Consider the following 16,567-nt stretch of genomic DNA (forward strand, 5'->3'; position numbering starts at 1 on the left):
TGCAGGATTTTCGAACAATGCTCATTCGGTTTCTTATTTTTTCTTCCTCATGGCTCGTCGCCGATTGCTTCTCTCTTGACTTTCATGCTGAACTTCAAGTCTGACTTCGTTATTAGCCATCTTTATATCAAGGTTAAGGAGTAGAGTGAACTGAGAATCTTAGCGGCGGGATTGAATACCCGGTTCCAGCCGCCGCCTCGATCAAATAGGGGGCGTCGGCCATAGTTCGCACATATGCCGCCGGAAAACACCCATCATGTAGATGAGGTCCGCAGTCCATAGCCTTTTTATCTCTTTTTCTTTCTAATTTCCTTTCTTTCATCTTCTCAGCAACTAAACTGTTTCTTACTCTCCTCTAAATGCGATTATACTTGTATTGTGTCCAAGCTTCTAATCCTTTCTTCATCCTCCAATGCGTTTTTGTGCAATTCCTGCAATTTGTTTCTCAATCCAATTTCGCCAAATGTTTCGTTCCTCTATAAACTTTTCCTCTTCTTGTGCTCTTAGAAGAGTTGATATATCTGAGGAAACTAATGGCAATTCACATAGCTGTAATTATGAAGAATTGAAGCTTAGAATGCAGGATTATGCCACCTCAGGTGATTTCAAGCAAGCTTTATATACTTTGAATTTTATGGGGAACATATCTGGAAAGCCTACTGTGTATGATTTTAATAAGTTAATGCATTGTTATTTCAAGTCTAGAAATGTCTCACTTCAAGTATTGGTAGAACTATATCTTAGAATGAAAAGATTTGGGCCTTCTCCAAATGCTTTAACTTTTAATATACTTTGCAATGGTACTTTATCATCTGGGAAGTTAGAAGATGCAATCTTTTTTGTTGAAGAGATGCATGCAATTGGTTTTGTACCATCTTTTGCACTTTTGTCAAAATTGTTGAAGAAGTCACTTAAATTAGGGAATTTAATTGATTCGCTTCGCGCCTTTGAGATCATGTGGAAATTAGGGTATGTTCCCACTGGACATTCTTTTAACATGATGATGTGTATACTAAGTAAAGCTGGTATGATACGTGAAGCTTACTCAGTATTTTCTGTTCTTTTTAATGAGGGTCATTTTTTTGGTGTACATACTCTTAATCCAATCTTGTGGGCGTTATGTAAGTCTAATCAGAGTTATACTGCTTTAAATTTGTTTTATTCAATGAAGAAGAGAGGGATTGTGTACAATGTTTGTTCGTATACAGCTTTGGTTTTTGGGTTTCATAGAGAAGGTTTTCAGGAAGATGCGTTGCAGTGTTTTTATGAAATGAAAGAGAATGGCTGTAAACCCAATGTCATAACGTACACTGTGGTTATCAAGTTTCTCTGTGATAATGGTTGCATTGATGAGGCATTGAGAATTTTGGGTGAGATGGAAAGAGAAGGATGTGATCCTGACTTGATGACATACAATATAATTCTTCGCGAACTTTGTCATCAAGGTAGATTATTTGACATTTTCAAGCTGATTGAGATCATAGATCAAAAGGGATTTTCTCCTGACTCATACACATATGCTGCCTTTTCTGGAGGCCTATTAAAGATTGGCAAAGTTGGATATGCTTATGAATTGTTGCTCGATGCAATTTCTAAAGGCTGTAATATGGATATAGCTGTTTATAATATATATCTTCATTGCTTATGTCGTCAGAACAGATTAAGAGAGGCATTGACTATGTTGAACAGCATGATAGAAGAAGGTTTTATGCCAACCAATGTGTCATATAACACAATTCTGGATGGTTTTTGTAGGGAAAATGGTGTTGAGGAGGCTTTGGAACTCTTGGACAATATTGAGTGGGAAGCATATGGGCCTGATGTAGTTTCTTTCAATACAATTTTATGCATGGCTTGCAAAAATCGGAACTCTGTGATGATACAGAAGATCTTGTATCGAATGGAATATGGAGGTATTAAGCTTGATTTTGTCAGTTTTACTTGTCTGATCCAGTATTTCTGCAGAGTTGGGAAAATTGCAGTGTGTTTAAAGTTGCTGGAAACCATAATGCATAGTGGCCATGGCATGGCTGTTATCACTTTCAACATGGTATTAGATAAACTTTGCAAGAAGGGATTAATAGGAACTGCACTTCGAGTTTTTAAAAATTTTACAAACTGTGGATTTCTTCCTAGTACAATCTCCTATAATATTCTAATCAATGCTGCAATTAGAGTACATGATAATTTTCTGGTGAGTCAATTGCTTAGGGACATGTATAACCGAGGACTAAAACCAGATGGTTTTACATATAGATCCTTAATTAATGGCTGTTGTAGGGAAGGAAAGATAGCAGATGCACTCAAGCTGAGGGATGAAATGATAGACCATGGGCTTACTCCTGATATTGCAATTTATAATGCCATGTTGAAGGCAATGCTTGGAAAGGGTAGATTAGGGGAATTTGTCTTATTGTTGAGGATCATGATACTGGAAGAATGCGACCTAAATGATGCGACTCTGGATATTCTAGATCAAGCACAATCAAAAGGTTGGATAAAGTGTTTGCCGAAGCAATAATAAAGCTAATTAATGTTGGATGTTGGATTAGGCTACGCCCTACATATGACTCTCGTATGGTTTTGTCTTTGGTGAAGGCTGTTTCCATGAAGATTCAAACTCTGAATCAGGTATGAAAAATTCACTTCGCAAGCATCTATTTTTATTGTAAAGCAATGGTTTGTTACTTTTATTCAAAAGAATCATTTTTCGCATATGAATGAACCTTCACAAAGGCTAATAGTAGAATCTTTAGCACAAACGCCAGCTGCACTGCACAATTCCTTTTTTTTTTTTTTTTAAACATTATGCTTGTTATGGCTCAAAAGTATTTATGTTTGTCGGGTTAAAGTGGCTGTCAATGAATATGTCTTATATTGCATCCTTCGAATATTAAAGTAGATAACATTACAGGCTCTACACTCATAGTCCTGTTAAACCTATTTGAGTTAGCTAGTTATGCTACTAGTCAAAGTGTTTTATTTAATTATTTTTTAATTCTATTCCATCTAAATGAATATGAATTTCAAAGGATTTGTATACGATGTGCCAGGTAACAGTAAGAGGAATAAGAGAAGAGGTACAAGCCTTTCTCCAGGTATACAAAAACAAGCCTAAGGTGAAGTGCTTTTTTTTTTGGCTGTCACTCCTCTGTAAAGCTGTTGCAACTGGTAACACTGATTTTTGGTCCTTACTTTTGCCACATGTTCAAGAAAAAGAATAAAGATCTATCTTATAATTATTTAATTTCTATTGTACATATTGATTGTCTTATTATAACCAACGGATATATATGTTAACTTAAACTTAGTTTTATTGGTCTGTAAAATGATTCCCATGCAATTATGCAACTAATAATTGATAAAAATATTGTTTCAGGAATCTAATTTTTTCTCAAACTATTAGTTATTTGCAGAATTATTTTCGTGGAATAAGACAAATTCAGCTAGCACTACATTAATACAAATACATGTTGATTTAGAATGATTGGTTCATAAAATCATTATCCTCCTTTGTCCTTTTAACATATGGGTCATATCATATTTCTGGAAAAAAAAAAAAGAATTGACTCAAATCGTTTTTATTCTTGTTCCAAGTTTAAGGTTGTTTGATGAATGCTTCCAAGAAAGATAGTATCTAACTGCAGCTTGTTATATACTTGTAAAGAGTCACAAGTTTCTCAAAAATTCTCTTGAATGCAATGAGCTATTGAATGAGTCCTGAAATAACCTCCTGAATTGATATTTCATTCTTGATAAATCATTGGTAGTCTTATTACTTGTTAGCTAATATAAGTTTGATTGATATTTCTTTCTTAATTTTAAGAAATTTTGTTCCGCGAGAGATGTGGGAATTTTAAATGGCATGATGAATTAAGTGTTACAGCTCCTCTTTCTACTTGTGTTGTTGGGACTTGTAGGTTGAATAGACGTTCTACTGGAAGATGGTACTTTGCTTGCTGGGTTAAGAAGATCTGTTTTATAAATTGATTTATTTTTAAATTCTAATCTTGTATTTGGCTCTCTTAATGCATAAAGTTGATATCTTTTAGAAGAATTTATTTTTAACTCACTTTCTTTTTTTTCTCTCTTCTGGCTCATGCTTATTGATTTTTTCACCCCTATGTTTACAGAGTTTTAAGACATCAAAGAAAGTGGGGATCAGATCCAAATTACACAAACTCTTGACATGATAGAGGTGCAAAAGTATATCAGGTCGATGAGTGTTGGAAGGGAACATATGAAAAGTAAGTGCACCTTGAATTGCTTGTTATGTTTTGTATGCCTTTCTTTGTTATTTGAATTGTGTGGCGAGCTGATTTGACAGATTGAAAAGAGAGAAAGACCAACCCATCAAGTACCAACTTTGTTATTTTGGTTTTGTTTTGTGCATGTGTTATTCAATTTCAGGCTTGGTTTCTAATGCTTAAACCAGTAAGTGGGAACTGAGTTAAAAGATACTGCCCTGAAAAATGAGACAGACTTGGTCTCAAGATTATGCAATCACTTAGATTCTGGCTGTATAATACTCCATTTTAATTAATTATATGCCCCATTCTCATATTTACTTTTGTTTATAATTGATTAGAGCACTACCGTATTCTGCTATTGATGTAAAAGAGAGCTTATGCTTAGTACTTTTGACTTTCTTCCATCTGTTGCAAAAAGATTTTCTTGTTGGTGTCTGTATCTTGCATAGCAAAGTGAGAAGACCTCTTAATAGTTTATGAAAAATGATGGTTTCTTTATTATGTTCTTTTTAACCTTTTTCTCAATTGGATCATTAACACTCTGTTTGGCTTGAGGTGAAGGAGAGGTAAATAAAAGTATGGAGTGGTAAGCAACGTATATACCCCCGTTTGAAAAGCAGTGAGTCAAAGAGTGGTAAAGATAAATAAAGGTAAGTCTTACCCTTCTTTCTCCTTCAAATCTCAATTTTTTCTTATATCTCAAATTGGGGTATAAGGAGAGAGATAAAGTTTAAATTAATTCACAACTAAAAATAAGTCTTACCTCCCTTCACTTCTTCCCAAATGTAAATAATGTACATTACCACTCCTTAGGTTTACATTAATTTACCTATTCCCAAACACGACACTTTTATTATTGTAATCCTCCTTACACTTTCCCTCCTTTAACCTCTCTCACCCTTTTATTAATTACCCTTCCCTCACCCCGTCTAAACAAAGTGTAAGTTACAAAATGTAACCTTAAAATATGATGGGCATTAGAACCCAACAAAAAATGGAAAATGCTCAAAGCATATTTTGTATATGTCTGATACTTCCAGTCCAATCGTATGAAGTTCCTTGATAAATGGGTGTGAACAGTTACAATTATGTTAAGAGGTGAGATTAGGGGTGTAAATGAGTCGAGCCGGTTCGTGAGTTGTTTGAGCTCGGCTCGAAAAATGTTTGAAAAAGTTCGGCTCAAATCGAGCTCGAGCCTAATGATGTTCAACTCGAAAAACTCGTTGAGCCTTATCAAGCTTATATATACATATAATATTTATTTTAAACTTATTTGAACATCGAGCGTAAAAATTTTTCGAGTCAAACTCGAGCCTAAAATTTTTAAGCTTGTTGAGTTTCGAGCCTAGCTAAATTCTATCGAAACAAGCTTCAAGCTTGGCAAGTTCGAGCTCGGTTCGGCTTGTTTACATCCCTAGATGAGACAATGCAATTGAGTAAAAGGTTATCTGTAAAAAGCATGGGGCAATTCCAAATCAAATGTGTGCCTCTAAAAATCAATTGTGGGGTTCAGCATGTTCTCGGGGCCATTATGCCCACCCCATGATTTGCTTTTCCACTTTCATCATTGATTATTATCTTTCTAAATTGTTGGTAGAGTCAAAAATTTGTGGATCATATTAGATGTGGCAGAATTCTGAAATATTTGTTGAAATTAGTATACTAGGAATATAATAAGTTAACCTTTGTTATTAAAAAACAACCTGTTTAATTAATAGACAGAAATTTTATGATTTGAAAAGTTTGAAGCAATTTTTTTTTTCCTTCTGTATTTACTTGCCCATGCTATGCAAGCTGACTGAAAATCATTGACTTGTGGTACTGCAAGAGGAGAAGAGTTATTGCATCATTTGCAGAAGGAAGCAAAAAGAGGAGCAGTTTCTGTTGAAGAGCTCGAACGAGTTTTGAGATTGGGACCCATGTTCAGTATGTCTTTCATTTCTTCATCTTTGTTTGGATGTGGTTATAATGTCAGTAGTCTATTTTTAGGTCTGATGAAATCTATTTGAGTGCCATGATTTAAAAATAGTTACAAGATTTGTAATATATTTAATATACTAGTTCATCTTAGCCGATGATATCTCCACAGATCATTCCTCTGATTTAGGAACAGATTACAATTAATTTCCTGTAATTAATCTCTGTAATTCCTTTCCATATTCTGTTTGTATTCTCCCTATTTAAAGGGCCTTATACATCAATACAAATCATCAAGAATTCCAAATCCTCAAACACTTTCATGGTATCAGAGCTTCGGTTCTGAAAATTATCCCTCCCTCTCCTTTCTCTCTCATATTTTTTAGCTGCTGCCGCTGATAGCCATGACACAAACACCCACCTCCATTCACCCTGCCTACTCTGTGACTAACATCCAATCAAAAATAAGAACCCTAGATGGTAGCACAGTTACATACACATCATGGGTGAAATTATTCAAGTTTCATTCTATTGCATACCGTGTTCTTGATCACATTGATGACACGCCACCCCCAGCCTCTACAGATCCATCATACAGTGCTTGGAAAGAAATAGATGCCTTGGTGTCTCAATGGATTTACAGTACCGTGTCTGATGAACTGCTCACCCGCATCCTCGACACTGAAGCTACGGCTAGAAAAACATGGCTGAAACTTGAGAAAATCTTCCTTAGCAACAAGAAAGCAAAAGCGGCAGCTCTTGAAACAAAATTCGTTAATCTCACCCTTGCAGCCTGCAGTTCCGTTGATGATTACTGCAAGAAATTGAAAGACATCGCCAACCAACTGAACGATGTTGACCAACCAGTTACAGAATCCCGATTGGTCTTACAACTGGTTCGTGGCCTTCCTCAAGAATTCGACGCCATAGCTTCTCTTATTAACTCACAAAACGCAGACTGGGACCTTGCACGAACCATGTTGAATGATGAGGTCATTCGCCAGGCTGCACGACAACAAACCACCTCTGTCCTTGTCGCTCCAACCACGCAGACAAACCAAACCCAGCCGGCCACAACTCAACAACCTGAAAACAATCAGCCTCACAACAGTTCTTACCACTCCAATTATAGAGGCCGTGGTCGAGGCAGACGTGGCAGAGGCAGAGGACGCGGCTACAGGGGAAACTCTCCGGGGACTCCTTGGGCTATAACCCATCAGTCCGCCAATCAAACCTACCCAAAATGGGCTTGGTGGAACACTCCACCTTGTCCCTACCCAACACAAACTCCATGGCCACCAAATCATATTCAAAACACACCCAATGCCCATTATGCCGCTTATTTAGAACAGCAGCCATACGGCCCAGCACCACCATATCCCCCTCCACCGCATACTGGATATGATGCTTTAAGTCCTTCCGATCTCAGCCAAGCTTATAACACGATGCAACTCAACTACACAGATCCAAATCTGATCATGGATACAGGGGCAGAACGTCATGTCACCGACAACCGAGGTATGATTCGCAACCCTGACTCTTTTCCTGTTAACACTAAACTTTTAGTCGGCAACGGACACTATTTACCAATTGAGGGCTCAGGAACAGGTTACCTTCCCATCCTTAACCGTACATACATCCTCCCAAACATACTTTACAGCCCACATATCATTAAAAATTTATTATCTGTCCGCCGTTTTACACGTGATAACAATATTTCTGTTGAATTTGACCCTTTTGGTTTCTCTTTGAAGGACCTCAAAACGGGACAGCTCCTTTCCCGCCACAATAGTACCGGAGATCTCTATCCTGTCACTCCACCAACCCTACCACCACAAGCTTGTTCAATCACATCTCCCAATTTACCTTGGCACGATCGCCTCGGTCACCCTGGCACACAAGTTTTAGATGTTTTAACCAAACAGTTTGGTCTTCCTTGTAATAAGAACAAGCATTTATTTTTTTGCAATTCTTGTCATTTATCTAATAGCAAACGATTACCTTTTTATGAGTCAAATTCCTTTACTTTTTCACCATTTGATATAATACACTGTGACTTGTGGACCTCCCCTATTCCAACCAAATCTGGATATAAATACTACATGGTGCTAATTGATAATTTTTCCAATTATGTGTGGGTATACCCTCTCAAGTTCAAATCTGAAACTTTCACCACCTTTACTAAATTCCATAAACTCATAGCCACCCAATTCAACCGCAATATCAAAACTTTTCAATGTGACTTGGGGGGAGAATTTGACAACCATAACTTCAAAATTTTTGCCCAACAACATGGTCTGTTATTCCATTTTTCATGCCCCCAAACATCTTCCCAAAATGGTCGGGCTGAACGCATGATTCGTCGTCTCAACGACATCATCCGCTCACTCCTCATCCATGCTCAATTACCACCTATGTTTTGGGTCGAAGCACTTCACACTGCTGCCTATCTCCATAACATCCTTCCAACCAAACGTCTCAATTATTTCACACCCACTTTTGCCTTATATCTCCGCCACCCGACATACGATCACTTACGTGTGTTCGGGTGTGCTTGTTATCCCAATACCTCCGCAACCCAACCCCACAAATTACACCCAAGATCCGTTAGATGCATCTTCCTTGGATACCCTCCAGATTTTAGGGGATACCGATGCTTTGACCCTACAACCGGGAAGATCCACATATCACGACATGTAACCTTTGATGAACAAACTTTCCCATACACCATTCCAACTCCACCCAAAACATACACATTTCTTGATGAACAACCACCACCAGGATTTCAGTTTATACAACCTCACCCAACACCAAACACCACCCAAACCCAAAAACGCCCAATCTCTCACCCCATAATATACACCCGCCGCCATAAACAACAGCCCCTTAACCCAGTGGCCAATGCTACGGCACCCCCACACACTGCTGCACCTGTCTCACAAAATCCCAACACTCAGACCACCGCTGTATCAAAACCCGCACAGAATACTCATCAAATGACCACCCGCTCCAAAGCTCGCCATGCCCTTATGACCACCTCAATTTCACCAATACCCACCTCTTATGCAAAAGCTTTTTCTGACCCTCATTGGTTAAGTGCTATGCAGGCTGAGTTTCGTGCTTTGCAGGAAAATGATACATGGGAACTCGTGCCTCGCCCTCCTGACCGACCAGTCATTCGGTGTATGTGGCTTTTTCGACACAAATTTAAATCAGATGGGTCACTTCAAAGGTATAAAGCACGTTTGGTGGTAAATGGCAAATCTCAAATGGTGGGCATTGACTGTGACGATACTTTTAGTCCCGTAGTGAAACCCGCTACTATACGGACTGTGTTATCCATTGCAGTTTCCCGTTCTTGGCCAATACACCAGTTGGATGTCAAAAACGCGTTTTTACATGGGCATTTAAATGAAACTGTTTTTATGCATCAACCCCCGGGTTTCACAGATAGAAGATACCCTCATTTTGTGTGCAGATTGAAAAAATCCCTTTATGGGCTCAAACAGGCTCCACGGGCATGGTACACCAGATTTGCAACCCATCTGCTGTCTCATGGGTTTCGCAGCAGTGTGTGTGACAATTCCCTATTCATTTTCTCAAAGGGAAATCAGCTTGCTTATTTACTTCTGTATGTTGATGATATAGTGCTCACTGCCTCTTCTAATGAGTTATTGCAGAATATTATCCGCATGCTCTCACGAGAGTTTGCAATGACAGATTTGGGCCGGGTGCATCATTTCCTGGGAATCAAAGTGACACGGACATCTGGTGGGTTATTTTTGGATCAGTCTCAATACACAAAGGATATCATCTCCAGAGCTTCAATGTCCTCTTGCAAACCGTGTGCCACCCCAGTCGATCTATCATCAAAACTGAGTGCTTCTGATGGACCTCTCTTCCATGATCCAACATTATACCGCAGTCTTGCTGGCGCATTACAGTATCTCACATTCACACGCCCAGATATATCATATGCTGTTCAACAAATATGCCTCTTCATGCATGAACCGCGGGATCCACACTATGCCTTTCTCAAAAGAATAATCCGATATTTACAAGGCACAGTTGACTACGGTATAAGAATTGGCAAGACAAATACACATACCTTGGTAGCATACTCAGACGCAGATTGGGGTGGATGCCCAGACTCCAGAAGATCAACTAGTGGCTACTGTGTTTTCCTTGGTGATAATTTGATTTCATGGTCTTCAAAACGGCAGCCTACTATCTCACGGTCTAGTGCAGAGGCAGAATATAGAGGAGTAGCAAATGCTGTTGCAGAGACCACCTGGCTTCGCAATTTACTTCTGGAATTACACCTCCCACTTCAGCAGGCCTCCGTCGTATACTGTGACAATGTTTCCGCAGTGTATATGTCTGACAATCCTGTCCAGCATCAACGCACAAAACACATTGAGATCGACATACACTTTGTACGGGAGAAAGTTCGAATAGGCCACATTCGGGTCTCACATGTCCCATCTGCTTTTCAATATGCTGACATCGGCCTATCTCGACAGTTGTTCCAGTCATTTCGATCCAGCTTGAGCGTCTGTCCTCCGCCCGCTCAAACTGCGGGGGAGTCTTAGCCGATGATATCTCCACAGATCATTCCTCTGATTTAGGAACAGATTACAATTAATTTCCTGTAATTAATCTCTGTAATTCCTTTCCATATTCTGTTTGTATTCTCCCTATTTAAAGGGCCTTATACATCAATACAAATCATCAAGAATTCCAAATCCTCAAACACTTTCAGTTCAAAATCATGAATTGGTTTGACTTAATTAGTAGGTGGAAGGTAATTTAAAGAGAGATTAAAAATTTAATATACAATTAGAAGCTACACATATTTCTGTAACAAATATTTTGATCATGAAACGATTAACTGTATTTTTCAATAAGCCTATTATGGTGAGTTATCTTACTTCATAATTTCTGGTAAGGAAAAGAATTTTTATATTTGATGCAAGATTGTCTAACTGCTAATTGGAAATTTCTTGAAAGTTGTTAAGAGAGGGGTCTCAAGTGCCATAATCTAATTCAACATAACCTAAGCCTCTTCATGGAATTGTGTAGTAGGTGAGGCACTGTCAAGTTTGGCGAAATTTATGATGAATTAGACAGTTTTGCTGCTTCTATAATATTAACAAATGTCATGCCTTAATATAGGAAAATCACCATTTCTTACTGTTCATGAAAAGAGAAACAGAGGATACACTTGTTTAGATAAATCAGTTATGACAGGCTTTGCACAAACTTTGGTTCCTTTATCTCCCTTCTAGGTCACTGTGCTTAAGGACATATTTGTTTTGTGGATAAGACTTGCCTACACCCATTGTATGGTTGCACCAAGCAATGGAAAAAGGGGAAAATATTACTGTTTTATCCTTTTCTTCCCATTGTATGATAAAAAATACCCTCGTTTAAATTAAAACATTATTTGTAATTGGTTTGATGTATGGATGGTCATACACCCAATCTAAGTCAGTCTTTCCCTTGTTATGTACAATGCATAATTATAAGCAACTTGGCTTCACATTTATCATTTATGTTCTGATGGTTTCTAAAGGCGTTAGGATTTTACCTCCTTTTGCGTCTTGATGATGTCCATCAAGAAAAACAAGGTGCCAAGTTTTGCTATTAGATTTGCCTGTAATAATTAATTTCAGTAATACATATTTGGAGTTTCAAATTAATTCGTTGTTAATTAAATTTCTGTTCTGGTGAGTCATGCACAATGAAATCACAATGTAGCTGGAGAGAAGGATCATATGTCCTGAATATTTTGATTCACAGCTCTGGCCTCTAGGCTTGCAGCAGGTGATTAAATTACAGTTTTGTCTTTTATATGCATATATAACCACATTAATTAAGCCTTTATATTTGTCCTTAATTAGTTTTGATTATCACAATTGAATTTGCGTTCTTAATTACAGCTGAGATTTTGTTTTGTTTTCTTTTGTATATCTAAATTACTCCCATAATTTAAAGGCTCACCTTGAGTGAGAAGATTGGGCAACAAAAGTTGAATTGCATGCTAAAAAATAAGTTAATTATCTTTTTAGGCATGGAATTTTCTTCAAGATTGGAAGCAAGCTCAGATCAAGGACGTGAACAACACTGGCAGTGTGGATTCGGAGAGCTTGTTGGAGGTTTAACCATATCTGGAGTGGTTAGAGGCTAATGTTGATGCTATTACCAACCTGGATGAAAGCTCCTTCGGTTAGGCATGCTGGGGAGAAACTGTCGAGCTACTGCGATAGCAGCTCGTGCTCACACGGTTCATGGTTCATTTTCTTTGGAGTTGGCTGAAGCTATTGGTATTTGTTGTTGTGGTAGGCTAAGTCCATGGTTGGAGCAAAGTCAGATGCATCCAGCGTATAGAATGATATTCAGATAGTTACTTGTTTTTTGACTTGATAGTTAGTAATTGTAAATCTCCTGGACGAGGATTCATAATGTTATTTTAGGGATGCTTTTTGGACACTGTAGGACTACCTTTCGAAAATTTTATGGAACTGTCAGATAAGTTTATTAATAAAAATTTTAACTTTTGGTCGCAAATATAAATTAAATATTTATTTACACTTAAATTTATTTGAAGTTCAAGTTTTGGCAAATAGCAATCATCTGCTTTTATCAAGAGAGAGTCTATAATATTATGCTGAACTAGCTAAATGAATGTTTGCTTATTTAAAATTTTCTATGTACAATGGACATCAGATAAAGATTATCAATTTAATATCAACTTAAACATTTTAATCTCTCAAATTATATATATATATATATATATATATATATATATATATATATATATATATATATATCTTATTGAAGATACACTAAAACTATTAATTCTAAGACATAGCTATAATCTTTTTTTTTTTTTTTCCTTTTTATTTTGTTTGAGAACGGCGTACTGAGGACCTTTTCACGACGAGCAAATAGACGGTTTTAAAAGAAATGGTCAAAACCTTACAAAGACACCCGACCGCCTTTTGATCATCACATAAAAGGCTTAATTAATATATAAATAGAAAGAAAGAAAATGCTATTTAATCCAATGATTTAGATCATGTTTAGCAGCAACTTAGTGTTTTATCTAAGATCGAAACACCATCTTTATTATTTATATAACTTATACGTAGCGTTTATAATAGTTTTTATAGTTTGATGGAGCGATTATAAAATGTAAAATAATTAATAGCTACTAAAATAATTAATTTTGTCCGATAAATTTATAATCGCTTTAGTTTTTTTACAGTGAAATGAAAATAAAACAAAATTAGTGGGATATTAATATTATTGTCCATTTAAAGATTGAAAATTACATGACAATGACATTCGTCTTCTACCATACAATTGTTGGAATTTTGAAAACAGAACAACAGAAAGAAATGACCAAACTTTTTTTAGACCAAACACTCCGTCTTCCGTTATTTTCGGTTATTAATATCACAAATTACCATCTGATATGTACTTAATACAAACTAATAATAATAATAATAATAATAACATAATATAATAATAATATTAATAATATAAATCTAACAGAAGACCCTTTCTTACACGACACAATTGATTTCGTTTCTTTGTACCGGCAAAGAAACTTTTTAGACAAATTTTGTAGAATAATGACCCCTTCCAAACCGGATCAATTTGATTTCCCATCTTAGTTCTGCTTTTCCCCTTGTTTTTTTCTTTTTGAAATCCTTTTTTCAATTCCTATACATTTTGAATATCAATATAATTGACAGAAAGATCTTGCCTTTTTTTTTTTTTCCTTTTCTGTTTGTTTTATTGTCTGAGAGAGACAGAAAGAAAGTTTGTATAGAGATCTTATTTTGATGATTTAGATCGGTAGATTATTAAAGGAATAATCTTTTATTATCTGGGTTTTCGAGAAAATAGTGGTAATTTGATTAATGTGCAGCATTTGGATCTAATAGGTTTGGATAGATTTGGGTTCTTGACTATTGAAAAATAAAGAGAGAAAAAGGATGGGGGTTGATTATTATAATATATTGAAGGTGGACAAAAATGCCACAGATGATGATCTAAAGAAGTCATATAGGAAATTAGCAATGAGATGGCATCCTGACAAGAATCCCAACGACAAGAAGGAAGCTGAAGCCAAATTCAAGCAAATCTCTGAGGCTTATGAGGCATGTTTTTCTTTTTCCCTATTTCAGGTTTCTCAACCCAGCTTTTTCTTTTTTTTTTTTCCATCTTTTTCTTTGTTTATCTGGAATATGAATGTAATGTTTCATTCACCTGTTTGGTTGCTGAGAAATTGAGGGAAATTATATCTATATAAGTTTGTACTTTGGGTTTATAGAAAGATGATATCTGTTGTCATGTTCTTCAACGTAGTTCCTGGGAAAATGAACTCACAACAAAATAAATATGAAAAACTGAAAATTACATTTTTCTGAAATTCTAACATAAAAAAGATATGTTCTGTTTTCCTACATGTCATTGGTGACCAAAAGAAGGTTAAAAGCAATGTTAATGTGAACTTTGATGATTATTCAATGTTTCTTTGTAATGTGAACTTTCGCTTGTTATATCGCCTGATGTACTGATGGATTTTAAATTCAGGTCTTAAGTGACCCACAAAAGAGAGCAATTTATGACCAATATGGTGAAGAAGGATTGAAAGACATGCCAACCCCTGGAAGTGGTGGATTCCCATTTGGAAATGGTGGTAGTGGTGGGTCTAATGGTTTCAATCCAAGAAATGCAGAAGATATATTCGCAGAATTTTTTGGGAGTAGTCCTTTTGGATTTGGATCATCAGGGCCTGGAAGGTCCATGAGGTTCCATTCAGATGGAGGAATGTTTGGAGGATTCAGTGGGGGCGAAAACCTTTTTCGGACATACAGCGAAGGGACTATGCCAAGGAAACCACCACCAGTCGAGAGTAAATTGCCTTGCAGTCTTGAGGAACTGTATTCTGGATCAACAAGAAAAATGAAGATTTCTCGAACTGTAGTGGACAGTCATGGGTACGTGTATAACTGTGCTTCCTCCTTCCCTTTTCTTTTCCTGATATAGTGGTGGTAGATGGAATGATGGATGTAGATACTCTTAAGATGATATGGATGATCCTGAATAAGTTGGTTAGGAGCCTTGCTTTTGCCAAAAACCTTGATATAGTACCTCTTTTGCTCATTGTTTTACGTAACTGGCATCTCTATATGGTTGTTAACATAATATTTCATTTCACCATTATGTCTGTAACGTGATATTTCTTTTAATGGATTTGTCATGATAAACAATAGATCAGCTAGTTCCGTATGTATTTCTCCATAGATTCCTAACTTCCCAATCCATGAATTATGCGCTCTGCGACATCTACATTGTCCTCACACATGTTGCTGATGTTGCATTCTGCTTATGAAAGCATTTTACGCTATTTGGCACAAGAACATCAGCTAATAGCTACTTAACTTCTTGTTTTATGCTGAATTATTCAACAATTGTACTTTTTTTCTCTCGTATGCCTAATGATCCTAAGACTCACACCCAAGTCTTTGTAATCTTCTGAACCATTCATGAACATCACGGCACACACACATTAGCTTTACTTGCTTGTAATATGACACTCGACATATCCCCATTTTGAGACTTAATATTCTATATGAATGCAAATAAACAGGCGGCCAGTGCAAGAAACGGAGATATTAACCATTGATGTGAAGCCAGGATGGAAGAAAGGAACAAAGATAACATTCCCAGATAAAGGAAATGAACAGATAAATCAGCTTCCAGCAGACCTTATGTTCGTCATCGATGAAAAGCCCCACAATACTTACAAGAGAGATGGCAACGACCTCATTATAAACCAAAGGATATCACTCGCAGAAGCACTAGGGGGGACTACTGTAAATTTAACTACACTTGATGGTCGAAACCTATCCATTCCTGTACATGATATAGTTAGCCCTGGTTATGAGCTTGTCATCACTAGGGAAGGTATGCCAATAGCCAAGGAACCCGGCAATAGAGGCGATTTAAGGATAAAATTTGAGGTAAAGTTCCCGACAAAATTGACACCTGAGCAACGAACAGGACTTAAGCTTGCATTAGGAGGTTGAAGGTTGACTTTACTGCTAATATATATATTAGCATCTAGGTTAAGCTAGACTTTGAAAGCTAAAGCTGTCTCTTTTATGTTCATTAAAATTTTATAGACCCAGGTATTTTTTACTTTGGGAGGAGTCAGCAGATTAAAAAATGGGGGAGTGGTAATTTTGTGCATCTCCTACTAGATTAAATGTAGCAATTCAACAAGTATACCTTGTGAGGTATTCTTGGCGAATTCATGTAATTATTATTCTTTTTTTTAATTTGAATTGGACATAAGAGGTTATTGACGTTCAGTTTTCATT

At 36.8% G+C, this 16,567-nt stretch overlaps 2 protein-coding genes across 4 annotated transcripts; both read left to right on the forward strand.

Annotated features, from left to right (window-relative positions):
* The first annotated feature begins 4 nt into the window (after window positions 1–4).
* Window positions 5–10,028, forward strand: LOC105639242 (uncharacterized). Of its 2 annotated transcripts, XM_089724759.1 has the most exons (5): window positions 6–2,631; window positions 3,054–3,098; window positions 4,134–4,247; window positions 6,079–6,176; window positions 9,888–10,028. In XM_089724759.1, the coding sequence occupies exon 1, from the start codon at window positions 413–415 to the stop codon at window positions 2,519–2,521; it is 2,109 nt and encodes a 702-aa protein (XP_089580885.1). In that variant the 5' UTR covers window positions 6–412; the 3' UTR covers window positions 2,522–2,631; window positions 3,054–3,098; window positions 4,134–4,247; window positions 6,079–6,176; window positions 9,888–10,028. The 2 variants fall into 2 exon arrangements, with proteins under 2 accessions (XP_089580886.1, XP_089580885.1); XM_089724760.1 differs by lacking the exons at window positions 3,054–3,098; window positions 4,134–4,247; window positions 6,079–6,176; window positions 9,888–10,028 and having other exon boundaries at window positions 5–1,913; window positions 2,281–2,437.
* Window positions 10,029–13,737: 3,709 nt separating this feature from the next.
* On the forward strand, window positions 13,738–16,558 carry LOC105639244 (DNAJ heat shock family protein). Of its 2 annotated transcripts, none has more exons than XM_020681389.3 (3): window positions 13,738–14,365; window positions 14,775–15,181; window positions 15,835–16,558. In XM_020681389.3, the coding sequence occupies exons 1-3, from the start codon at window positions 14,174–14,176 to the stop codon at window positions 16,271–16,273; spliced, it is 1,038 nt and encodes a 345-aa protein (XP_020537048.1). In that variant the 5' UTR covers window positions 13,738–14,173; the 3' UTR covers window positions 16,274–16,558. The 2 variants fall into 2 exon arrangements, with proteins under 2 accessions (XP_020537048.1, XP_012078617.1); XM_012223227.4 differs by having other exon boundaries at window positions 13,739–14,338.
* The last annotated feature ends 9 nt before the right edge of the window (window positions 16,559–16,567 follow it).

This window comes from Jatropha curcas, chromosome 8 (assembly GCF_041381405.1).
Source record: "Jatropha curcas cultivar XTBG-Jc1 chromosome 8, XTBG_Jcur_1.0, whole genome shotgun sequence".
NCBI classification, from domain to species: Eukaryota; Viridiplantae; Streptophyta; class Magnoliopsida; order Malpighiales; family Euphorbiaceae; genus Jatropha; species Jatropha curcas.

What these genes read in the sequence shown, in the direction of transcription:
- LOC105639242 (XM_089724759.1), top strand. Translation starts at nt 413, where the DNA reads ATGCGTTTTTGTGCAATTCCTGCAATTTGTTTCTCAATCCAATTTCGC.
- LOC105639244 (XM_020681389.3), top strand. Translation starts at nt 14,174, where the DNA reads ATGGGGGTTGATTATTATAATATATTGAAGGTGGACAAAAATGCCACA. An exon ending in TTTCTTTTTCCCTATTTCAG is followed by an intron (nt 14,366 to 14,774) that starts GTTTCTCAACCC and finishes TTTTAAATTCAG; the next exon opens with GTCTTAAGTGACCCACAAAA. An exon ending in ACTGTAGTGGACAGTCATGG is followed by an intron (nt 15,182 to 15,834) that starts GTACGTGTATAA and finishes GCAAATAAACAG; the next exon opens with GCGGCCAGTGCAAGAAACGG.